This window comes from Littorina saxatilis, linkage group LG1, assembly GCF_037325665.1.
Source record: "Littorina saxatilis isolate snail1 linkage group LG1, US_GU_Lsax_2.0, whole genome shotgun sequence".
Taxonomy (NCBI): Eukaryota; Metazoa; Mollusca; class Gastropoda; order Littorinimorpha; family Littorinidae; genus Littorina; species Littorina saxatilis.
The window spans coordinates 109,862,772-109,889,775 of NC_090245.1; the positions used below are offsets into that span (position 1 = coordinate 109,862,772).

Genomic DNA, 27,004 nt, shown 5'->3' on the forward strand with positions numbered 1-27,004 from the left:
CATTCTAGTGGGCGTCACGTGTTTAAGCAATGTGTTCATTCACCCCATTGGCTCGGGTCAGTCAATGACGTCATTCTAGTGGGCGTCACATGTCTTAGCAACGTGTTCATTCACCCCATTGGTTCGGGTCAGTGAGTCTTTCTTTATTTGGTGTTTAACGTCGTTTTCAACCGTTCAAGGTTATATCGCGACGGGGGTCAGTGAGTGACGCCATTGTAGTGGGCGTCACGTGTTAAAGCAACGTGTTCATTCACCCCATTGGCTCGGGTGAGCTCGGGTAAGTGAATGACGTCATTCTAGTGGCATCACATGTTTTTGCAACCTGTTCATTCACCCGGTTGGCTCGGGTCAATCAATGACGTCATTCTAGAAGGCATCACGTGTTTCACGAGTAGCAACGTTTTCATTCACCCCATTGTCTCGGGTAAGTGAGAGACATCAGAGAACCAACTCCCGCATTCACTCAGACACTCCACATCTATGTGTTCTGCGCGAACTTAGAATCCGGTTTCATTCTAGAATGGACCGGGTCCAGGTTGGAATTCTAACCCTGCGCAAGTACAGGGGTGCCATTCTAGAATGAAACCCTTGTTGCTGGTCCATTCTAGAATCGGCCGTGCGCAAGGTTGGAATTTGGGTCCAAGTTGGAATAGTCATTTCAGTTAGACTATCACACAACCAAAGCCACAAATGTGGATTTTCTGTTTGTTTTTGTTTTTTGTGTGTTTGGTTGGTTTTTTTTGTGGGTTTTTTACACTTTACTCAAAGACATCGTGAATTGGGATTGTGATGTTCTGAAAGTGATTACGATTTTGAGAGACACTCAGCACTGATCGCTACGAACGGAAATTTCCGGACTGACAGTGTTTTGCCGATCTCGCTTGTAACTTTTAATCTTATTCATATACATGAAATTGGTCTTCTGAATTGTGAAGATATAATGTCAACTTTTTTTTAAACCTGTGACAACAGCTCTATAACTCACTCTGCCTTCTGTTGGTCTGTCTGTCGGTTAGTCGGTCTGACCGTCTGTCTGTCTGTCTGTCAAAAAAATTGTCAAAAAACCGGACATTTCCGAGAGGGAGACAGCGCTGACATTGCAAGCGGCCGCAACCGGCTCTCATCACAAAAACAACTGCCCTGCAAACAATACCGTCCTGGTAGCCCCCCTTGCTATGGTCTGCCTTTGTTTATTGCGTACTCAGGAGTGTCAACTTTCTTGACATGACATGACATTCGCAAGATCGCCAAAGGATTTTTTTCAGGGGTTGACAAATCAGCCCCATTTTATCAAAGGGAAGGTGCAGGTGGAGATAATTCAAGGGAAGACAACTCTGTCTTACCTACAAACATTACGGCCCCCTTTATTCAAGGGTTTCATTCTAGAATGGCACCCCTGTACTTGCGCAGGGTTAGAATTCCAACCTGGACCCGGTCCATTCTAGAATGAAACCGGATTCCAAGTTCGCGCAGAACATATGCAATCATTCAAAACCTCACTCAAAACACACCTCTTCCCTCACTAGTCCGTTAATGACCACCCATCCCCCTCTCCTGCTGGTCCTTGATCTGTCTCCTTCTCTCTCCTTCTTCTTCCCTTTCCAGCTCTATTCTTCTTCTCTCAACTAACTTTATGTATCCAATAATTTATTTATTTATTTATGACTGTTTTTCCGTCTTCAGAATGCATGTGCCTGTAGTTGGTATGAGTGAGTGCGTCGCGTTCTCGCTGTACGTTTGTCTGCGAGTGTATGTGTCCGAGTGTCTTGGTCCTTGTCGATTTGTGTTTCGTATAATGTTCACTATGTATTGTATATTTTGTAAGCGCCTAGGGCTATATTTAGATTAGGCGCACAAATGTTCATAATAATAATAATAATAATCTCGTGGGCATCAGATGTTCAGTTTTAGCTGGAATGATTTTTTGTCGATTTTAACACGGCAATCTTGCTTTCGTGAATTTTTGTTTTTTGTTTTGTTTTTGGGGGGTGTCTGTGTGGTAGGTTTCACTGTATATACTCTACTCTACTCTAAGTCTGTTGTTGAATATGGTAGGGAAATTGATGGCCTTTTCAACTGTTATTTTGATATACGGCCTCATCACCACGATCTGCACTCAAACGCATCTGCCTAGGGTTTTTATGACGGGTAGCAGATAAGGACTTTAAGGTTTATAAGCTTTGCATGTTGTGCTCCATTTACTAATTGTTTTTATGCGGCTTTGTTGCATGTGATTTTGCTGAATAAAATTGTTTTTAATAAGGAGTTGAGATGTTGTTTGATCGTGTGCAGGTCCCATGGTGTTGTTTGATCGTGTGCAGGTCCCATGGTGTGGTACCAGAAGTTTGAGTACGCTGTGGGCCATTGGCTGCAGAAGGCCTCAGAGCACGTGTTTGGGTGCGTGCTGTGCGCGCCAGGCTGCTTCACACTCTTCAGGGGCTCGGCCCTCATGGACGACAACGTGGCTCGCACCTACACCACGCGCTCCGAGCTCGCCATGCACCACGTGCAGTACGACCAGGGTACGGACAGGGGGCAAGCTTTTCCATAGACTACAGTTCCTTCCATTTTTGTTTCCATCCATCTTCCGATGTGTATATTTTTAAAAGAATAGGTTCATATCCAACGGACACCGTATAACATACACATCGGAGTCAGTTTTACTTCCAAAGACTTTGGCCCCGTTTTGATTTATCTATAACCATCTACTTTGGTCAGTCGACACTCTGATTCCCACATAAGTCCCCCCCCCTCCCCCCACGTGAACAAATGATGTGGCTGTGACAGTAGGATATGCGCCGAAATGGCTGCGATCTGCTGGCCGATGTGAATGCATGATGTATTGTGTAAAAAATTCCATCTCACACGGCATAAATAAATCCCTGCGCCTTGAATATGTGCGCGATATAAATTGCATAAAAAAAAAATATAAAAAAAAATCCCTGCGCTTAGAACTGTACCCACGGAATACGCGCGATATAAGCCTCATATTGATTGATTGATTGATTGAATCATCAATCATTGTGCGATGACGCATGCAATAATGTAAAACTCATCAATCACAATTATATCTCGCTGACGACCTCAGTCTTCTCCGCAGCGCGGGTACGAAATGTGTAGCCCAGATACCACACCATCAGACACCACTGGCAAATTGTCTTCTCTTTCACTGGCTGTACGGTCTATCCCCAGGCGATTTCACTATCGATGACTCCAGGGAGTGTATGCAAGACGGGGCGACTGCTTGTCGTAAGACAAGCGCCCCGAAGTTTGATAGCTCTCGGTTCGACAACTTTTGTCGTGCTGCCGACATCACAGGCATGGGACAGCCTCCCCGATAGCTAGCGGGGGAATTTCCTTGTTTACGGTCGCTCTGTGCGTGCGCCTGACGCAGCAGCTGAGCCCTGTCAAGGCCCCGCTTGCTGTGGCTGGCTGACCGTGGCTGGCTCACCCCAAATCGGCGCCACGCAAACATCTTGATAATTATGCACCAGACGCGTGAAACCGTAAGGGTAGTAAGGATGATCCTAATAACTATAGAGGTATTTCCATCCTGAGCTGTTTTGGAAAAGCTTTCACCTGTCTGTTAAACAACCGCCTTACTCATTTTTTTGATGCCAATAACACTATTGGTGAAGAACAAGCAGGTTTTCGTTCCGACCATAGTGTGACTGATCATATTTTTACCCTGAATGCTATAATAGACTTTTTCCTGTCTAAAAAGAAGAGATTGTACTGTGTTTTTGTTGACTATGAAAAGGCTTTTGACCTTGTTAACCGCTCTTTTTTGTGGCAGAAATTGTTAAATTGTGGTGTGCGTGGTAAGATGTTGACGATTGTTCAAGATATGTACTCTAAAGCTAAGTCCTGTGTACAGTGGAACACTAAGTTGTCTGACTTTTTTTCTTGTTCTGCCGGTGTGAGACAAGGTGAGAACTTGTCTCCCCTGCTTTTTTCCGTATATTTAAACGATCTGAAGAATTATTTTGATCGGGAGTCAGCTCTAAATACCTTAGGACGTGAATCCGAAAATGTAAACTGTGACAACAGTGATATTAACGTTCTGTATGGGTTGTTCATTTTGTTGTATGCTGACGATACGGTTATTTTTGCTGAATCGCCAGAATCCTTGCAGATTGCTCTAGATATTATGGACAGATATTGTAAAGATTGGTTTTTGAAATTGAATTTAACTAAAACAAAAGTAATGATTTTCTCAAGAGGGAAAGTAAGAAAAGTTCCGACATTTACATTCAATGGTCGGAAACTTGATATTGTGTATGATTTTCAATACCTGGGTATTAAATTTAGCTACAATGGTAAATTTACTGTTGCACAGAAGAATTTGTATGACCGTGCCTCCAAGGCCATGTTTGCTTTATTACGTAAAACTAGAAAACTGTTTTTGCCTCTTGATGTCCAAATTGACCTCTTTGAAAAAACTGTGGTCCCTATTTTACTTTACGGTTCTGAAGTATGGTGCCCTTACATGTCTGATCTAGCTAACAAATTACAGATACGATTTTTTAAGATGATTTTGAAAGTTGGCAAATCAACACCAACAAACATGGTTTTGGGTGAATTAGGTCAGTTCCCTGTAAGTATTCAAGCGAAATGTCGTATGTTGAATTTTTGGTACAAACTTGCATTTTCAAATGGTTCTGACAAACTTTCTTGTGTGACATATCGTTTTTTGTTTAAAATGTATGAATCTGGTGTATACAAGTCAAAATTTTTGCTTTCTGTCCATGGTGTTCTAAATGAGTTAGGCTTTAGTGATTTTTGGCACAATCAAACTATCGATAATGTAACGGATGGTGGTTATTTTAATACTTTCAAAGCACTGATGAAAAATAGGCTACAAGACCAATTTGTCCAAACCTGGCATTCAGAAATAAATAACAATGAGTTTTATTATAATTATAGAATGTATAAAGAGAATTTTGAGTTTGAAAAGTACTTGTCCATCCTGCCGGTTAATTTAGCAAACGCTGTTTTAAAATTTAGAACACTGAATCATAAATTGCCTATACAAAAAGGTAGGACTCTTAGTATTCCCAGACAAGACAGAATCTGTCACAAATGTTCATCAGGTGACCTTGGGGACGAGTTCCATTATATTTTTGTATGTCCTTTTTTTACCAATTATAGAAAACAGTTGTTACGGTGCTATTATTATGCCCGCCCCAATTCAGTTAAATTCAGAGAGCTTTTTTCCACTACAAAAAAGAGTTTATTGCTAAAACTCGCAAAGTTCATGACACTTGTCATGGACTGTTTGAGAAGCGAGTAAAATTTAATTCTCTTTTAGCTTTATACTCCGTTATCTGTTTTGTGTTGTTTGTAATAGTATCTTTGTCCTTATGTTAACTCACCCATCACCCCCCCTCCCCCTTCCCCCCATTTCCCATAGTAAAGAAATGTATGTAATTACTTTGTGTGTTTTATTATTATTATTATTATTATTATTATTTATTATTATTATTATTGTTGAATTGTTTCTTGTATTGTTTTTGCTCTCCCTCACCCCTCAACTCCCTTTTCTGTACATAGTCTGATTTCTTTTTGTTTTAGTTCCTTTTATTTGGTGTTGAATGAAATGTGTTTTTATTGTGTTTTTTAATTTTCCATGTACCCTCACGGGGTTTTATCGGAATAAAACTTGACTTGACTTGCAAGACGAGTATCACTTGCGAGACAAGAGGCTAGGCACCCATTCTGTTCGCAAACTGAATGTTGTCAGTTATCACATCCGTCAACAGTCAACTTCAAAATATCGTGCATGCGGAATATGAATTTGTGCATGTATCCCGTCCCCCAAAATGGTATGTTTTAGAATGTTTCTGCTTTCCCGGTAACGCTGCAAACTGATGGCTGCCATCTTGAAATCAAAGGTATAGTACCGACAACAGTGCTTATCGGTAGGGACAGGCACCTCTATCTTTATTGTAGGACAGTGCCTACGATAGGCGCTATCGGCGGTTCATGAATTCCACGATAGGCGGGTTATCGGAAGTTTTCTGTTTCTTGCACCGACAAAACCCCTGTCGAAGTCTTCCTGAATATGGGCCCTGTTCAGGATATCACTGTCCGGTTTACTGTTCAGGTTCGACAGGCCTTTCTATATCACTGTCCGGTTTACTGTTCAGGTTCGACAGGCCTTTCTATATCACTGTCCGGTTTACTGTTCAGGTTCGACAGGCCTTTCTGTGTCACTGTCCGGTTTACTGTTCAGGTTCGACAGGCCTTTCTGTATCACTGTCCGGTTTACTGTTCAGGTTCGACAGGCCTTTCTGTGTCACTGTCCGGTTTACTGTTCAGGTTCGACAGGCCTTTCTGTGTCACTGTCCGGTTTACTGTTCAGGTTCGACAGGCCTTTCTGTGTCGGAACAGTTGGGGGAATAAGCTGCAAAATAAGTGGGTGAATATGCCGACAGAATGTTGATCTCTTTGTTTCTGCGGCAAATGATTCCACAATGAAAACTGTTACATTCTGTTTCTTATCAAGACGTTACTTCTCATGTTTCTTATCAAGACGTCACTTCTCATGTTTCTTATCAAGACGTCACTTCTCATGTTTCTTATCAAGACGTCACTTCTCATGTTTCTTATCAAGACGTTACTTCTCATGTTTCTTATCAAGACGTCACTTCTCATGTTTCTTGTCAAGACGTCACTTCTCATGTTTCTTGTCAAGACGTCACTTCTCATGTTTCTTGTCAAGACGTTACTTCTCATGTTTCTTATCAAGACGTTACTTCTCATGTTTCTTATCAAGACGTCACTTCTCATGTTTCTTATCAAGACGTCACTTCTCATGTTTCTTATCAAGACGTCACTTCTCATGTTTCTTGTCAAGACGTCACTTCTCATGTTTCTTGTCAAGACGTCACTTCTCATGTTTCTTATCAAGACGTCACTTCTCATGTTTCTTGTCAAGACGTCACTTCTCATGTTTCTTGTCAAGACGTCACTTCTCATGTTTCTTATCAAGACGTCACTTCTCATGTTTCTTATCAAGACGTCACTTCTCATGTTTCTTGTCAAGACGTCACTTCTCATGTTTCTTGTCAAGACGTCACTTCTCATGTTTCTTGTCAAGACGTCACTTCTCATGTTTCTTGTCAAGACGTCACTTCTCATGTTTCTTGTCAAGACGTCACTTCTCATGTTTCTTGTCAAGACGTCACTTCTCATGTTTCTTGTCAAGACGTCACTTCTCATGTTTCTTGTCAAGACGTCACTTCTCATGTTTCTTATCAAGACGTCACTTCTCATGTTTCTTATCAAGACGTCACTTCTCATGTTTCTTGTCAAGACGTCACTTCTCATGTTTCTTATCAAGACGTCACTTCTCATGTTTCTTATCAAGACGTCACTTCTCATGTTTCTTATCAAGACGTCACTTCTCATGTTTCTTGTCAAGACGTCACTTCTCATGTTTCTTGTCAAGACGTCACTTCTCATGTTTCTTATCAAGACGTCACTTCTCATGTTTCTTATCAAGACGTCACTTCTCATGTTTCTTGTCAAGACGTCACTTCTCATGTTTCTTGTCAAGACGTCACTTCTCATGTTTCTTATCAAGACGTCACTTCTCATGTTTCTTGTCAAGACGTCACTTCTCATGTTTCTTGTCAAGACGTCACTTCTCATGTTTCTTGTCAAGACGTCACTTCTCATGTTTCTTGTCAAGACGTCACTTCTCATGTTTCTTGTCAAGACGTTACTTCTCATGTTTCTTATCAAGACGTCACTTCTCATGTTTCTTGTCAAGACGTCACTTCTCATGTTTCTTGTCAAGACGTCACTTCTCATGTTTCTTGTCAAGACGTCACTTCTCATGTTTCTTGTCAAGACGTTACTTCTCATGTTTCTTATCAAGACGTTACTTCTCATGTTTCTTATCAAGACGTTACTTCTCATGTTTCTTGTCAAGACGTTACTTCTCATGTTTCTTGTCAAGACGTTACTTCTCATGTTTCTTGTCAAGACGTTACTTCTCATGTTTCTTGTCAAGACGTTACTTCTCATGTTTCTTGTCAAGACGTTACTTCTCATGTTTCTTGTCAAGACGTTACTTCTCATGTTTCTTGTCAAGACGTTACTTCTCATGTTTCTTGTCAAGACGTTACTTCTCATGTTTCTTGTCAAGACGTTACTTCTCATGTTTCTTGTCAAGACGTTACTTCTCATGTTTCTTGTCAAGACGTTACTTCTCATGTTTCTTGTCAAGACGTTACTTCTCATGTTTCTTGTCAAGACGTTACTTCTCATGTTTCTTGTCAAGACGTTACTTCTCATGTTTCTTGTCAAGACGTTACTTCTCATGTTTCTTGTCAAGACGTTACTTCTCATGTTTCTTGTCAAGACGTTACTTCTCATGTTTCTTGTCAAGACGTTACTTCTCATGTTTCTTGTCAAGACGTTACTTCTCATGTTTCTTGTCAAGACGTTACTTCTCATGTTTCTTGTCAAGACGTTACTTCTCATGTTTCTTGTCAAGACGTTACTTCTCATGTTTCTTGTCAAGACGTTACTTCTCATGTTTCTTGTCAAGACGTTACTTCTCATGTTTCTTGTCAAGACGTTACTTCTCATGTTTCTTGTCAAGACGTTACTTCTCATGTTTCTTGTCAAGACGTTACTTCTCATGTTTCTTGTCAAGACGTTACTTCTCATGTTTCTTGTCAAGACGTTACTTCTCATGTTTCTTGTCAAGACGTTACTTCTCATGTTTCTTGTCAAGACGTTACTTCTCATGTTTCTTGTCAAGACGTTACTTCTCATGTTTCTTGTCAAGACGTTACTTCTCATGTTTCTTGTCAAGACGTTACTTCTCATGTTTCTTGTCAAGACGTTACTTCTCATGTTTCTTGTCAAGACGTTACTTCTCATGTTTCTTGTCAAGACGTCACTTCTCATGTTTCTTGTCAAGACGTTACTTCTCATGTTTCTTATCAAGACGTCACTTCTCATGTTTCTTGTCAAGACGTTACTTCTCATGTTTCTTATCAAGACGTCACTTCTCATGTTTCTTGTCAAGATGTCACTTCTCATGTTTCTTGTCAAGACGTCACTTCTCATGTTTCTTGTCAAGACGTTACTTCTCATGTTTCTTATCAAGACGTTACTTCTCATGTTTCTTATCAAGACGTTACTTCTCATGTTTCTTATCAAGACGTTACTTCTCATGTTTCTTATCAAGACGTTACTTCTCATGTTTCTTATCAAGACGTTACTTCTCATGTTTCTTATCAAGACGTTACTTCTCATGTTTCTTGTCATGACGTTACTTCTCATGTTTCTTATCAAGACGTTACTTCTCATGTTTCTTATCAAGACGTTACTTCTCATGTTTCTTATCAAGACGTTACTTCTCATGTTTCTTGTCAAGACGTCACTTCTCATGTTTCTTGTCAAGACGTCACTTCTCATGTTTCTTATCAAGACGTTACTTCTCATGTTTCTTATCAAGACGTTACTTCTCATGTTTCTTGTCATGACGTTACTTCTCATGTTTCTTGTCATGACGTCACTTCTCATGTTTCTTATCAAGACGTTACTTCTCATGTTTCTTGTCATGACGTCACTTCTCATGTTTCTTGTCATGACGTCACTTCTCATGTTTCTTGTCATGACGTCACTTCTCATGTTTCTTGTCAAGACGTTACTTCTCATGTTTGCTCTTCATCTTTCTTTCTTTCTTTATTTGGTGTTTAACGTCGTTTTCAACCACGAAGGTTATATCGCGACGGGGAAAGGGGGGGTGATGGGATAGAGCCACTTGTGAATTGTTTCTTGTTCACAAAAGCACTAATCAAAAAATTACTCCAGGGGCTTGCAACGTAGTACAATATATTACCTTACTGGGAGATTGCAAGTTTCCAGTACAAAGGACTTAACATTTCTTACATACTGCTTGACTAAAATCTTTACAAACATTGACTATATTCTATACAAGAAACACTTAACAAGGGTAAAAGGAGAAACAGAATCCGTTAGTCGCCTCTTACGACATGCTGGGGAGCATCGGGTAAATTCTTCCCCCTAACCCGCGGGGGGTTTGCTCTTCATATTGCAGTGTATGGAGGTTGCCGCTGGCACACAAAGAGCGTATTCAGGGAGTTTCACTGCATGCTGACAATTACACATCATTTTGTTATATGATATGTAATTACACTTCAAAAGCCGTTATAGGTCGAGGTTCTTGTTTTGTCTATCAGTGTGGGAATTGAGACAATGGTACCTGTGTGACAGAGTTATTTCCGAAGATGGTCTCAGTATTACACACGTGTGCAGGCGAGGACCGGTGGCTGAGCACCCTGTTGCTGCAGCAAGGTTACCGCATCGACTTCTGCGCGGCGTCCGACGCCCTCACACACGCCCCGGACACCTTCTCTGAGTTCTTCAACCAGCGCAGGTGACGACAGCCAAATATTCTGACCGTTTTCATTTACTGTAGCTTTAGATTAAGGATTGTATTCTTTCTGCTTATGTCGTTTATTACTCTATCCCCTTAGTACCACAGGCAACTCCGGCCTCGACCTTCTGGAAGGATTTTCTTTAGATGTCTTCGTTGATGATTGCTCGCTTTGCCTTGTTGTTTGGAGAGAATAATATCTATCATACGTTAGCATTATTGGACACACATGCGCATGACTATAGTTTGGTATCCCTTTTGCTCTCGGACGATTTTCTCACCATAAATTCTTTTGTGCGTTTGTGTGTGTGCGCGTGTGTATGCTTATGTACGTACGCGTGGATGTGTGTGTGTTAACAGACGATGGGGCCCCTCCACCCTTGCCAACGTGGTTGACCTGCTGGGCAACTGGCAGAGCGCGGTGCGTCTCAACGACAACCTGTCGTCTCTCTACGTCATCTATCAGGCAATGATGCTCTGCTCCACCGTCCTGGGCCCCTCCACCATCATCCTCCTCATGGCCGGATCATTCAAGATGGTCTTCAAGGTCAGTGCCAAGGTCATGGCTTTGGCCGAGTGCCTACGGCATCATATGTTCAAATAGTATGTTTTTATTCATAGTTAATATGTAAAGCGCGGAGAGCATAGATTCTTGTGCTTTGCGCTATAATTATAAGCTGTCATTATTATTGTTATTATACTGGCTCAGCGGCATTTTGTGTGTGTCGTGTTCAAACTGAAAGGAGGGCTGAGAGAGGAAACAACAGTGGGTGTCGTGTCTATGTATGGGGGAATTCAAACACACCCCTTTCTTATTCTTTGTGTCTCGTTGCTTCAGATACGCGTGGTCGGGTCGTACGCACCGACCATGTTCGTACCAGTCACGCCAAACCACAGTTGATGGTGGGGGCAGGGCTGACTGCTGTGACTGACCCACTGTTAACTCTGTTGTTTGCTGATGGTGGGGGCGGAGCTCACTGCTGTGACTGACCCACTGTTAACTCTGTTGTTTGCTGATGGTGGGGGCGGAGCTCACTGCTGTGACTGACCCACTGTTAACTCTGTTGTTTGCTGATGGTGGGGGCGGGGCTGACTGCTGTGACTGACCCACTGTTAACTCTGTTGTTTGCTGATGGTGGGGGCGGAGCTCACTGCTGTGACTGACCCACTGTTAACTCTGTTGTTTGCTGATGGTGGGGGCGGGGCTGACTGCTGTGACTGACCCACTGTTAACTCTGTTGTTTGCTGATGGTGGGGGCGGAGCTGACTGCTGTGACTGACCCACTGTTAACTCTGTTGTTTGCTGATGGTGGGGGCGGAGCTGACTGCTGTGACTGACCCACTGTTAACTCTGTTGTTTGCTGATGGTGGGGGCGGGGCTGACTGCTGTGACTGACCCACTGTTAACTCTGTTGTTTGCTGATGGTGGGGGCGGGGCTGACTGCTGTGACTGACCCACTGTTAACTCTGTTGTTTGCTGATGGTGGGGGCGGGGCTGACTGCTGTGACTGACCCACTGTTAACTCTGTTGTTTGCTGATGGTGGGGGCGGAGCTGACTGCTGTGACTGACCCACTGTTAACTCTGTTGTTTGCTGATGGTGGGGGCGGGGCTGACTGCTGTGACTGACCCACTGTTAACTCTGTTGTTTGCTGATGGTGGGGGCGGAGCTGACTGCTGTGACTGACCCACTGTTAACTCTGTTGTTTGCTGATGGTGGGGGCGGAGCTGACTGCTGTGACTGACCCACTGTTAACTCTGTTGTTTGCTGATGGTGGGGGCGGGGCTGACTGCTGTGACTGACCCACTGTTAACTCTGTTGTTTGCTGATGGTGGGGGCGGGGCTGACTGCTGTGACTGACCCACTGTTAACTCTGTTGTTTGCTGATGGTGGGGGCGGAGCTGACTGCTGTGACTGACCCACTGTTAACTCTGTTGTTTGCTGATGGTGGGGGCGGGGCTGACTGCTGTGACTGACCCACTGTTAACTCTGTTGTTTGCTGATGGTGGGGGCGGGGCTGACTGCTGTGACTGACCCACTGTTAACTCTGTTGTTTGCTGATGGTGGGGGCGGGGCTGACTGCTGTGACTGACCCACTGTTAACTCTGTTGTTTGCTGATGGTGGGGGCGGGGCTGACTGCTGTGACTGACCCACTGTTAACTCTGTTGTTTGCTGATGGTGGGGGCGGAGCTGACTGCTGTGACTGACCCACTGTTAACTCTGTTGTTTGCTGATGGTGGGGGCGGGGCTGACTGCTGTGACTGACCCACTGTTAACTCTGTTGTTTGCTGATGGTGGGGGCGGAGCTGACTGCTGTGACTGACCCACTGTTAACTCTGTTGTTTGCTGATGGTGGGGGCGGGGCTGACTGCTGTGACTGACCCACTGTTAACTCTGTTGTTTGCTGATGGTGGGGGCGGAGCTGACTGCTGTGACTGACCCACTGTTAACTCTGTTGTTTGCTGATGGTGGGGGCGGGGCTGACTGCTGTGACTGACCCACTGTTAACTCTGTTGTTTGCTGATGGTGGGGGCGGGGCTGACTGCTGTGACTGACCCACTGTTAACTCTGTTGTTTGCTGATGGTGGGGGCGGGGCTGACTGCTGTGACTGACCCACTGTTAACTCTGTTGTTTGCTGATGGTGGGGGCGGAGCTGACTGCTGTGACTGACCCACTGTTAACTCTGTTGTTTGCTGATGGTGGGGGCGGAGCTGACTGCTGTGACTGACCCACTGTTAACTCTGTTGTTTGCTGATGGTGGGGGCGGAGCTGACTGCTGTGACTGACCCACTGTTAACTCTGTTGTTTGCTGATGGTGGGGGCGGAGCTGACTGCTGTGACTGACCCACTGTTAACTCTGTTGTTTGCTGATGGTGGGGGCGGGGCTGACTGCTGTGACTGACCCACTGTTAACTCTGTTGTTTGCTGATGGTGGGGGCGGGGCTGACTGCTGTGACTGACCCACTGTTAACTCTGTTGTTTGCTGATGGTGGGGGCGGGGCTGACTGCTGTGACTGACCCACTGTTAACTCTGTTGTTTGCTGATGGTGGGGGCGGAGCTGACTGCTGTGACTGACCCACTGTTAACTCTGTTGTTTGCTGATGGTGGGGGCGGAGCTGACTGCTGTGACTGACCCACTGTTAACTCTGTTGTTTGCTGATGGTGGGGGCGGGGCTGACTGCTGTGACTGACCCACTGTTAACTCTGTTGTTTGCTGATGGTGGGGGCGGGGCTGACTGCTGTGACTGACCCACTGTTAACTCTGTTGTTTGCTGATGGTGGGGGCGGGGCTGACTGCTGTGACTGACCCACTGTTAACTCTGTTGTTTGCTGATGGTGGGGGCGGGGCTGACTGCTGTGACTGACCCACTGTTAACTCTGTTGTTTGCTGATGGTGGGGGCGGGGCTGACTGCTGTGACTGACCCACTGTTAACTCTGTTGTTTGCTGATGGTGGGGGCGGGGCTGACTGCTGTGACTGACCCACTGTTAACTCTGTTGTTTGCTGATGGTGGGGGCGGGGCTGACTGCTGTGACTGACCCACTGTTAACTCTGTTGTTTGCTGATGGTGGGGGCGGAGCTGACTGCTGTGACTGACCCACTGTTAACTCTGTTGTTTGCTGATGGTGGGGGCGGAGCTGACTGCTGTGACTGACCCACTGTTAACTCTGTTGTTTGCTGATGGTGGGGGCGGGGCTGACTGCTGTGACTGACCCACTGTTAACTCTGTTGTTTGCTGATGGTGGGGGCGGGGCTGACTGCTGTGACTGACCCACTGTTAACTCTGTTGTTTGCTGATGGTGGGGGCGGAGCTGACTGCTGTGACTGACCCACTGTTAACTCTGTTGTTTGCTGATGGTGGGGGCGGGGCTGACTGCTGTGACTGACCCACTGTTAACTCTGTTGTTTGCTGATGGTGGGGGCGGGGCTGACTGCTGTGACTGACCCACTGTTAACTCTGTTGTTTGCTGATGGTGGGGGCGGGGCTGACTGCTGTGACTGACCCACTGTTAACTCTGTTGTTTGCTGATGGTGGGGGCGGAGCTGACTGCTGTGACTGACCCACTGTTAACTCTGTTGTTTGCTGATGGTGGGGGCGGGGCTGACTGCTGTGACTGACCCACTGTTAACTCTGTTGTTTGCTGATGGTGGGGGCGGGGCTGACTGCTGTGACTGACCCACTGTTAACTCTGTTGTTTGCTGATGGTGGGGGCGGGGCTGACTGCTGTGACTGACCCACTGTTAACTCTGTTGTTTGCTGATGGTGGGGGCGGAGCTGACTGCTGTGACTGACCCACTGTTAACTCTGTTGTTTGCTGATGGTGGGGGCGGGGCTGACTGCTGTGACTGACCCACTGTTAACTCTGTTGTTTGCTGATGGTGGGGGCGGGGCTGACTGCTGTGACTGACCCACTGTTAACTCTGTTGTTTGCTGATGGTGGGGGCGGGGCTGACTGCTGTGACTGACCCACTGTTAACTCTGTTGTTTGCTGATGGTGGGGGCGGGGCTGACTGCTGTGACTGACCCACTGTTAACTCTGTTGTTTGCTGATGGTGGGGGCGGGGCTGACTGCTGTGACTGACCCACTGTTAACTCTGTTGTTTGCTGATGGTGGGGGCGGAGCTGACTGCTGTGACTGACCCACTGTTAACTCTGTTGTTTGCTGATGGTGGGGGCGGGGCTGACTGCTGTGACTGACCCACTGTTAACTCTGTTGTTTGCTGATGGTGGGGGCGGGGCTGACTGCTGTGACTGACCCACTGTTAACTCTGTTGTTTGCTGATGGTGGGGGCGGAGCTGACTGCTGTGACTGACCCACTGTTAACTCTGTTGTTTGCTGATGGTGGGGGCGGGGCTGACTGCTGTGACTGACCCACTGTTAACTCTGTTGTTTGCTGATGGTGGGGGCGGGGCTGACTGCTGTGACTGACCCACTGTTAACTCTGTTGTTTGCTGATGGTGGGGGCGGAGCTGACTGCTGTGACTGACCCACTGTTAACTCTGTTGTTTGCTGATGGTGGGGGCGGAGCTGACTGCTGTGACTGACCCACTGTTAACTCTGTTGTTTGCTGATGGTGGGGGCGGGGCTGACTGCTGTGACTGACCCACTGTTAACTCTGTTGTTTGCTGATGGTGGGGGCGGGGCTGACTGCTGTGACTGACCCACTGTTAACTCTGTTGTTTGCTGATGGTGGGGGCGGAGCTGACTGCTGTGACTGACCCACTGTTAACTCTGTTGTTTGCTGATGGTGGGGGCGGGGCTGACTGCTGTGACTGACCCACTGTTAACTCTGTTGTTTGCTGATGGTGGGGGCGGGGCTGACTGCTGTGACTGACCCACTGTTAACTCTGTTGTTTGCTGATGGTGGGGGCGGAGCTGACTGCTGTGACTGACCCACTGTTAACTCTGTTGTTTGCTGATGGTGGGGGCGGAGCTGACTGCTGTGACTGACCCACTGTTAACTCTGTTGTTTGCTGATGGTGGGGGCGGGGCTGACTGCTGTGACTGACCCACTGTTAACTCTGTTGTTTGCTGATGGTGGGGGCGGGGCTGACTGCTGTGACTGACCCACTGTTAACTCTGTTGTTTGCTGATGGTGGGGGCGGGGCTGACTGCTGTGACTGACCCACTGTTAACTCTGTTGTTTGCTGATGGTGGGGGCGGGGCTGACTGCTGTGACTGACCCACTGTTAACTCTGTTGTTTGCTGATGGTGGGGGCGGGGCTGACTGCTGTGACTGACCCACTGTTAACTCTGTTGTTTGCTGATGGTGGGGGCGGAGCTGACTGCTGTGACTGACCCACTGTTAACTCTGTTGTTTGCTGATGGTGGGGGCGGAGCTGACTGCTGTGACTGACCCACTGTTAACTCTGTTGTTTGCTGATGGTGGGGGCGGGGCTGACTGCTGTGACTGACCCACTGTTAACTCTGTTGTTTGCTGATGGTGGGGGCGGAGCTGACTGCTGTGACTGACCCACTGTTAACTCTGTTGTTTGCTGATGGTGGGGGCGGGGCTGACTGCTGTGACTGACCCACTGTTAACTCTGTTGTTTGCTGATGGTGGGGGCGGGGCTGACTGCTGTGACTGACCCACTGTTAACTCTGTTGTTTGCTGATGGTGGGGGCGGGGCTGACTGCTGTGACTGACCCACTGTTAACTCTGTTGTTTGCTGATGGTGGGGGCGGGGCTGACTGCTGTGACTGACCCACTGTTAACTCTGTTGTTTGCTGATGGTGGGGGCGGAGCTGACTGCTGTGACTGACCCACTGTTAACTCTGTTGTTTGCTGATGGTGGGGGCGGAGCTGACTGCTGTGACTGACCCACTGTTAACTCTGTTGTTTGCTGATGGTGGGGGCGGAGCTGACTGCTGTGACTGACCCACTGTTAACTCTGTTGTTTGCTGATGGTGGGGGCGGGGCTGACTGCTGTGACTGACCCACTGTTAACTCTGTTGTTTGCTGATGGTGGGGGCGGAGCTGACTGCTGTGACTGACCCACTGTTAACTCTGTTGTTTGCTGATGGTGGGGGCGGGGCTGACTGCTGTGACTGACCCACTGTTAACTCTGTTGTTTGCTGATGGTGGGGGCGGGGCTGACTGCTGTGACTGACCCACTGTTAACTCTGTTGTTTGCTGATGGTGGGGGCGGGGCTGACTGCTGTGACTGACCCACTGTTAACTCTGTTGTTTGCTGATGGTGGGGGCGGAGCTGACTGCTGTGACTGACCCACTGTTAACTCTGTTGTTTGCTGATGGTGGGGGCGGAGCTGACTGCTGTGACTGACCCACTGTTAACTCTGTTGTTTGCTGATGGTGGGGGCGGGGCTGACTGCTGTGACTGACCCACTGTTAACTCTGTTGTTTGCTGATGGTGGGGGCGGGGCTGACTGCTGTGACTGACCCACTGTTAACTCTGTTGTTTGCTGATGGTGGGGGCGGGGCTGACTGCTGTGACTGACCCACTGTTAACTCTGTTGTTTGCTGATGGTGGGGGCGGGGCTGACTGCTGTGACTGACCCACTGTTAACTCTGTTGTTTGCTGATGGTGGGGGCGGGGCTGACTGCTGTGACTGACCCACTGTTAACTCTGTTGTTTGCTGATGGTGGGGGCGGGGCTGACTGCTGTGACTGACCCACTGTTAACTCTGTTGTTTGCTGATGGTGGGGGCGGGGCTGACTGCTGTGACTGACCCACTGTTAACTCTGTTGTTTGCTGATGGTGGGGGCGGGGCTGACTGCTGTGACTGACCCACTGTTAACTCTGTTGTTTGCTGATGGTGGGGGCGGGGCTGACTGCTGTGACTGACCCACTGTTAACTCTGTTGTTTGCTGATGGTGGGGGCGGAGCTGACTGCTGTGACTGACCCACTGTTAACTCTGTTGTTTGCTGATGGTGGGGGCGGAGCTGACTGCTGTGACTGACCCACTGTTAACTCTGTTGTTTGCTGATGGTGGGGGCGGGGCTGACTGCTGTGACTGACCCACTGTTAACTCTGTTGTTTGCTGATGGTGGGGGCGGGGCTGACTGCTGTGACTGACCCACTGTTAACTCTGTTGTTTGCTGATGGTGGGGGCGGAGCTGACTGCTGTGACTGACCCACTGTTAACTCTGTTGTTTGCTGATGGTGGGGGCGGGGCTGACTGCTGTGACTGACCCACTGTTAACTCTGTTGTTTGCTGATGGTGGGGGCGGGGCTGACTGCTGTGACTGACCCACTGTTAACTCTGTTGTTTGCTGATGGTGGGGGCGGGGCTGACTGCTGTGACTGACCCACTGTTAACTCTGTTGTTTGCTGATGGTGGGGGCGGAGCTGACTGCTGTGACTGACCCACTGTTAACTCTGTTGTTTGCTGATGGTGGGGGCGGGGCTGACTGCTGTGACTGACCCACTGTTAACTCTGTTGTTTGCTGATGGTGGGGGCGGAGCTGACTGCTGTGACTGACCCACTGTTAACTCTGTTGTTTGCTGATGGTGGGGGCGGGGCTGACTGCTGTGACTGACCCACTGTTAACTCTGTTGTTTGCTGATGGTGGGGGCGGAGCTGACTGCTGTGACTGACCCACTGTTAACTCTGTTGTTTGCTGATGGTGGGGGCGGGGCTGACTGCTGTGACTGACCCACTGTTAACTCTGTTGTTTGCTGATGGTGGGGGCGGAGCTGACTGCTGTGACTGACCCACTGTTAACTCTGTTGTTTGCTGATGGTGGGGGCGGGGCTGACTGCTGTGACTGACCCACTGTTAACTCTGTTGTTTGCTGATGGTGGGGGCGGGGCTGACTGCTGTGACTGACCCACTGTTAACTCTGTTGTTTGCTGATGGTGGGGGCGGAGCTGACTGCTGTGACTGACCCACTGTTAACTCTGTTGTTTGCTGATGGTGGGGGCGGAGCTGACTGCTGTGACTGACCCACTGTTAACTCTGTTGTTTGCTGATGGTGGGGGCGGAGCTGACTGCTGTGACTGACCCACTGTTAACTCTGTTGTTTGCTGATGGTGGGGGCGGGGCTGACTGCTGTGACTGACCCACTGTTAACTCTGTTGTTTGCTGATGGTGGGGGCGGAGCTGACTGCTGTGACTGACCCACTGTTAACTCTGTTGTTTGCTGATGGTGGGGGCGGGGCTGACTGCTGTGACTGACCCACTGTTAACTCTGTTGTTTGCTGATGGTGGGGGCGGAGCTGACTGCTGTGACTGACCCACTGTTAACTCTGTTGTTTGCTGATGGTGGGGGCGGGGCTGACTGCTGTGACTGACCCACTGTTAACTCTGTTGTTTGCTTACAGATCAGCGTGTTGGGATCGTACGCCCTGACACTGATCGTACCGGCGCTGTACGTTGCGCTGTGCCTGTACGCCAAGCCACGCCTCCAGCTAACAGTAGGGGCGGGGCTGAGCGCGCTGTACGCCCTGGTGATGGCCATCGTGCTGGTGGGGACGGTGGGAACAGTTGTCCTCGGCTCCATCACCTCCCCAAACGTCCTCTTCCTCTTCACCGTCATCTTCGTCTTCACCGTGTCCGCCGTCTTGCATCCACAGGTCTGGTCACGCTTTGTTGGACCTTACTTTGGAGATTCAGGCTTACAGAATTAAAAAAATTCCAAAACTCCCAAAAATATTTGGAATTGGGTGGGTGGGTTAGCCATCAATTTGGAATTTTTATTTTTTTGGAAACTCAACAAAATATTATTTTGTAACCTTTCCCGCGCCTGTAGTGAGTGACATTCCTTGGTATTATTAATACAACGTTCAAAGAAAGGGTAAACAGTGTTCAGTATCATGTCAACTTGCTAAAATAAGAAATGTGAATATAAAGCAGTGGCTGAAGGTTGAGAGGGAAGAGAATAAAAGACAGCAATTGAACTGTACTCACCACTAAACGTCCATTTACTGTAGTGGCGAGTACAGTTCAATTGCTCTCTGTTATTAAAATAAGAAACCCGAGTTTAATAATGTTCACTACATGGTGTATGTGTGGCCGGTGGATTTGGACAACTTTTCCCGCATAGACGAATATCAAACCACTGAAAATGTCGACTTCAGAATTAGAGTGCATCTTTCAAACACCATTTTCTCGGTATGAATCCTTCGTCAATATGTACTGCCAACTTCACAAAAAGTCGTCGAGACAAGATCGGTTCAAGGCAGCACAGGCCGAGTGGATTGCTGCAAAGAAATCTGGCTGTGTTGACGCTGTGTTTGACGCCATGGAAAAGGAAATCAAAACGACAGCCGACCCGGACACCCAGAGGAATAAGTTCCGTGATTTCTTCACAGTAAAGAAGACAACGACTACTGCCAATCAGCCGAGTGCTGGTAGGTTTTCTCTTCCAATCCCACTCGTCAACAGACCATCAACACCCACGCCAACTGAGGTTCGGGGCGATCCCAGCAAGAAGCCAGCCATTATTGATGCCACCAAATGTGCCCATCTTTACAACTTCTTGGACGACATCGGTGTTGATGCTGCAAAACTCCTGACTCCAGATGTCACAACTGCAGGAAATGTTATGGATTGCTTGAACTTTGCAGCTCGAGAGTATGGCACTTATAGCACATGCCTGGCTATCTACAAGAACAAATCGCAGTATTCCTGGTGCAAATCAAAACTACTGGTACAGCTGCAGTCTGTTCAGCAGACCACGTCAAACCTCAAGACCAAGATGGCAGACATCGCGTCCATCGACATGGATATTCCCGAACTCCACGCCAAGGTTCAGCGGGCCAACACAAAGCTGTCACAGATGACACAAGCCGCAATTCTACTTTCGATTCTAGCATCCCAGGTTAACATCGCTGGCCTGACTCTGAAGCAGAGAGTGTCTGAGATGACCATAAGACAGAAGAAGAAGGTATACGCTGACAAGACGGACTATGTGACAATGAAATGCTTGGTGAACACAGATACTACCTGGGCAGATGCTGTTGGCCCCATGTGTGAAATACACTCCTCTCTCGTATGAACAGTTGTGTGCAGTGCCAATGCTGTTTGAACAGCAGGCAAAGCATGGGATGTACTTTCTACCTGTCAGTGCTGCGCTGGATCACTTCAATTTTGCAGAGTCTCTCCGTCAGGATGTGACACAGCAGCTGACCGAGATCTTTCCTGTACTGCTGGTGTCCTGTCTCATGTCCCAAAATCTCGACATACAGGTAAGTTTCACCCAACGAACAGACTTTTCATTTCTTTAATTCGTCTATTCAATGCAACCGGTGGTACCCAACACTGGTACTTGATCGCTATGGTAAAAATCTGAAAGAACAAACAAAAACCATTCTCAGAACATTTGTGAAACAAAATACTTTTTCAACTCAAGGAAAGTAATCAAAATCACACTCACTAAACCACCTTGAAGTGGAGTACACCAAAAACGAAATGAACAAATATCCAAAAAATAGAACATTGTACGATTTCCAACAATTGAAAGGTTTTAGGCAGCAACTCTTCTGCAAAATCTTGTTAGAGCGTCTTTGCTATTAAATAAACTATTCTCAACGAAAAAGAGATGTACAATAATGTCAAACTGCCCACAGTCAGTTGCTGACGTAACCACAACCACACGTGGCACTTCGAGTCACGAACTCTAAATGCAAATGAAAGGCATCAAAACCAACCTAAATCATAGTCATGGTCATATAAAACCTACAATATAATCATACTGAGTTGTTATCCTCATATATAAAGAATAAGATTGCTTACTTGTGTTTTCACGGGTTTATCAAGTTTTGACAGAGCTGGGAGCCAGCTGCTGCTGGGTTCGGCAGACGACACTTTCGAAAGCGAGGTCGGAACCTTACAATTTGCGGATCGTAGCACAATAGGAACGAAACGAAAGTAAAGATACATTCTGGTCACAGTACAGCTGGTGTCCAAGAACAAAAAGCAGGCACTAGTTGACATGCAGGAGATGGTGATCAACGGAGACCTGTTCACGGAATTCCTGACATTGGACACAGAACAACCAACTCCAGCGCCAGCTACCGTACAGAGTGTGGACACAGACACGGAGTGGCAGCTATTCTCAAAGCACATTGACAAGCGCGACTACTCTGTCATCTTTAAGAAGTGTGGTGAACGTGCCTGCAGCCACTGCTTCCAACATCCCATCGAGTGCAGAGATGTGCTGGATGCACTTCCGACGCCTGAGAAGGGAGCGCTGTTCTATGCTCCAACACCATCAGCAGATGACAGCCACTTCAAGACATACCAGGAGCTGAAGACAGCGGGCCCAGACACTGCCTACACAACATCACTGGGAGTTGGTGGTGTGACTGGCCGCTGCACTGAGCCAGGCTGCTGCTGGGTCTTCGGCTCTGCTGCAGATGGAAATAGACACACCCGCCTTGTGCACAGAACGAAATGCGCACGTGGCAAACGTGAGTCTGACCGTGACATCGACGGTACTCCACCAGCCAAAAAGACCAAATACTACACCACCTGCAGAGTTTGTGACAAGACTTTCACCAGCCCACACTACCTCAAAAAGCATAAGACAGAAACTGGACATAAAAAGCAGTAGCAAGCGATTCCATTTTTTGGGGGAATGGGGGGTGGGTGGGTGTGTTCTGTTGATTCCAATTTTTTTTTGAGTTTTGGAATTTTTTAAATTCTGTAAGACCCCTTTGTTCGGTTTAAACTATATGTTTTATTTCTGTTTACATGGTCGTAAAATTGACATGTATAAGTATGAAAACAACACCGAGCCCACGGCTTTTTTCGGTGTCTTTAAAACCCATTTACAATAAGAAAAGGTGTGTGTGTGTGTGTGTGTGTGTGTGTGTGTGTGTGTGTGTGTGTGTGTGTGTATGTGTGTGTGTGTGTGTGTGTGTGTGTGTGTATGTGTGTGTGTGGTCCAAAGGCATAACACGCCATCCAAAAACGAATTTCCGTATATCCGATCGTGGGTTAGGTTTAGTTTTATGTCATCAGAACTTGCCCATTTTTGTCCCATTTAGTTTTAGTTTAGTTTCAGTCTTTTGTACGCGTCTCGAGTAATCCTTTTTCATTGTAACACATTTTACAACAATCTTTGTTTTGTTTTTCCCGTTGCCAGGAGTTTTACTGCATCCTGCCCGGCGTCCTGTACCTCATCATGCTTCCTGCCGGCTATCTCGTGCTGACAATCTACTCGCTCTGCAACCTGCACGTGGTGTCCTGGGGGACAAGGGAGACCCAGACCGTCAAGACGCATGCGCAGATCGAGAAGGAGAAACAGGAAGCGGAGGAGAAAAAGGCAGGGAAGAAAGGAGGAATTCTGGGTTGGCTGGGCCTTCACGCGACTCTCAAAGAGGCTCGACATTTGGTGAAGCAAGCGCGTGCTGGTTTGTTTCGGAAAGAAAAGCGAGGCAAGTCGAAATCGTCCCCTGAAAAGTCGCGTACGGATCAGCTGCTGGAAGAGCTCATTGTGGAGATAAGAAGAGACAGAGAATGTTCTGATACATCCAAGAGAAAGAGCACCAGCGCGTTGAATAGAGGAGAACATAATGGTGAGACCAACCATGGGGATAAGGCGGCGTGTGGGCGGGAAGAAGAGGCGCATTCAGATCTCACCCAGAGCGGCACCTCGAGGCGTGAGGACCAGGAGAGGTGGTCACAGCACAGTCAGCGCCCTCTGTCCGTGCACAACCAGGGCTCGTCGTCTCTCAGGTCGCGAGCTTCCTCCGTCAACGACAGTGACAACGACTCGTCGGACCACGAGGACCGGGACACGGTCGTCAGTAATGTGGGCAACCACACGGTGATACGCCTTGACGGCAATCCTCCCCAGCCCACCACCACTCAACAGCCTCCACGACCCCCGCGTCACGATGACGTCACCAACCCGTCGTGGCTGACGTCAGAGGTGTGCGGAGAGGGCCCCGTGACGCAGCTGAACGAGCGAGAGACGGCGTTCTGGAGCCAGCTGATCCACAAGTACCTGTACCCGTTGAACGAGGACACGGCGCACCAAGACAAGATGCAGGCCGACCTGAAGAGCCTGAGGAACAACGTGGTGTTCGGCTTCGTCATGGTGTCCGTCATCTGGATCGCCCTCAACATGCAGCTAGAGGTACGCACGTTGGCTTCACTCATGTTTTCTCCGTGTAGTATATGGTTCAAGATTCTCATTGATGTTTTCTCCGTCTAGTATATGGTTCAAGATTCTCATTGATGTTTTCTCCGTGTAGTATATGGTTCAAGATTCTCATTGATGTTTTCTCCGTGTAGTATATGGTTCAAGATTCTCATTGATGTTTTCTCCGTGTAGTATATGGTTCAAGATTCTCATCGATGTTTTCTCCGTGTAGTATATGGTTCAAGATTCTCATCGATGTTTTCTCCGTGTAGTATATGGTTCAAGATTCTCATTGGTGTTTTCTCCGTGTAGTATATGGTTCAAGATTCTCATTGATGTTTTCTAAGGGTAGTATATGGTTCAAGATTCTCATCGATGTTTTCTCCGTGTAGTATATGGTTCAAGATTCTCATTGATGTTTTCTAAGGGTAGTATATGGTTCAAGATTCTCATTGGTGTTTTCTCCGTGTAGTATATGGTTCAAGATTCTCATTGATGTTTTGTAAGGGTAGTATATGGTTCAAGATTCTCATTGGTGTTTTCTCCGTGTAGTATATGGTTCAAGATTCTCATTGATGTTTTCTCCGTGTAGTATATGGTTCAAGATTCTCATTGATGTTTTCTCCGTGTAGTATATGGTTCAAGATTCTCATTGATGTTTTCTCCGTGTAGTATATGGTTCAAGATTCTCATTGATGTTTTCTCCGTGTAGTATATGGTTCAAGATTCTCATTGATGTTTTCTCCGTGTAGTATATGGTTCAAGATTCTCATTGGTGTTTTCTCCGTGTAGTATATGGTTCAAGATTCTCATTGATGTTTTGTAAGGGTAGTATATGGTTCAAGATTCTCATTGGTGTTTTCTCCGTGTAGTATATGGTTTAAGATTCTCACAAGGATTACTGGTTGTTGTTGTTGTTGATTTATGCATCACGGAATTAAATCTTAACTGCTTGAGATATGCGAGATATTTCTACGTATTTCAATTCACTGTAATGTTTTCAATGCTATGCTTGGTGTGTTATGGATCACCCTTGCGAATTAACACGTGTGAGATAACAAACTTTTCTTTCCATTTAAATAACCCACTTTACTCGACTACAAGGGTCTGATAGAGTAACATTGATTACTCGACTACAAGGGTCTGATAGAGTAACATTGATTACTCGACTACAAGGGTCTGATAGAGTAACATTGATTACTCGACTACAAGGGTCTGATAGAGTAACATTGATTACTCGACTACAAGGGTCTGATAGAGTAACATTGATTACTCGACTACAAGGGTCTGATAGAGTAACATTGATTACTCGACTACAAGGGTCTGATAGAGTAACATTGATTACTCGACTACAAGGGTCTGATAGAGTAACATTGATTACTCGACTACAAGGGTCTGATAGAGTAACATTGATTGCGCCTTGCAGACAAACAAGGGTTTAATTTATTTGAAACCCCAGGCTTGGTTTGAATATTATTAATTCACAGAATTGTTCGCCATTTGACTTTCCTTTGTCGTCTCTATGAACTGGAATTCCGACACCTGTGTTTAGCGTTGGCTGCGTGCCGGCACTTGAGTTCCGACGGATATCACGAATTTTTAACGGTGTAAACGGTCCTGCTGACCAAGGGAAACAACCCCTGCAATGAACTTCTATCTGTCTACAGTGGTACCATTCACTGTAAACAGTTCCTTCCCTTAAATTGTTGGGATTAATAAAAATTTTGTTGACGGTGTGCGACCCACGTGTTTTGACTTTTCCAAGATGGCGGATCGTTCTGCTGAGACGTAGTAACTTGAAAAGAGTGCTAGAACGTGTTATTCAGTACGGTTCTGATCTTGACCTCAGTGATGATGATAGTGGAGATGATATTTTAGATTCTGGTGACGATTTTGTGCCAATGGACGATCATTTGGGTGATGATTCGGGCAATGCAAGTGTCGATCATGACATTGTGTATGATGAACCCATGACGTAGAAAGTTTTTTTGTTTTGCTTCAAATTGGATATTTTGCGTGGATATGAAGACAACAAAAGGTATGTACTTTCAAATGTTTCATATATTTTCTAAAAGAGTAAGTTTCAAACTTTGCAAAAACATAAGGTATGTAAGGTTATCTTGTGTTGTTGATTTTTAATATTTTTTTCAAAATGGCTCTAAATCGCGCGTTGGCAGGGAACACAGGGGAAATTTAGCTGCGCAGCGAATGAGTTAAACTTGTTGTGCTCCTTTGCTGTACATTGAATGCCATGGCTTTGTGAAACAACAATGTGAATGACACTGTTCAACCCAAACCCCAGGCGCTGCAAGACGACCTGGAGATGTTCCTGTACATCCACATTCCGCGCATGACCCCCGGGGCTCCCCCCCACACCTTCCATCCGCTGGGCATGGTCTTCCTGGTGTCCTTCGCCCTCGTGCTGCTCGTGCAGTTTGCCGGCATGTTTGCTCATCGCTGGGGCACGCTGTTACACACGCTGTCTATCACCGAGATCGGTGTGGGTAACTCTAACGACGAGAGGAAAGAGGTAAGTTTGCCGGCATGATCGCTCATCGCTGGAGCACGCTGTTACACACGCTGTCTATCACCGAGATCGGTGTGGGTAACTCTAACGACGAGAGGAAAGAGGTAAGTTTGCCGGCATGATCGCTCATCGCTGGGGCACGCTGCTACACACGGTGTCTATCACCCATATCGGTGTGGGTAACTCTAACGATTAAAGAGAGGCTGCTGACCGTCCATGGTAAAGGGTTGAAACGAGCCTGTCATTATTATTACTATGGAAAGCTTATATAGCGCGAACCACAACTGTGCTCTCCGCGCTTTACATATTAATTGAGGGGTGTAAACAAATTCTAACGTGTGTTGTCTTGTTACATCATGTTGCTACATCAAAAGTAAACACTAAGATATGCTCAAAACCGACACTCATTTCGGTAAGCCGTCTAACGTCAAGTTTGTTTTGACGACAGGTCCGTGACGCTATCCTGCGTGTGATCCAGCTGCAGAAACTGCGC

The 27,004-nt window shown here is 46.7% G+C and overlaps 1 protein-coding gene across 1 annotated transcript in view; it reads left to right on the top strand.

Moving 5' to 3' along the window:
• Positions 1–26,743, top strand: part of LOC138949909 (chitin synthase chs-2-like) — a 30,487-nt gene extending 3,744 nt beyond the window's left edge. The window contains exons 7-12 of the mRNA XM_070321695.1: positions 2,322–2,522; positions 10,303–10,423; positions 10,784–10,970; positions 19,216–19,467; positions 22,983–23,978; positions 26,287–26,743. Of these exons, the coding sequence (XP_070177796.1) occupies positions 2,322–2,522; positions 10,303–10,423; positions 10,784–10,970; positions 19,216–19,467; positions 22,983–23,978; positions 26,287–26,532 (2,003 nt within the window). The 3' untranslated portion in view covers positions 26,533–26,743. The remainder of the gene's footprint in view (positions 1–2,321; positions 2,523–10,302; positions 10,424–10,783; positions 10,971–19,215; positions 19,468–22,982; positions 23,979–26,286) is intronic.
• The last annotated feature ends 261 nt before the right edge of the window (positions 26,744–27,004 follow it).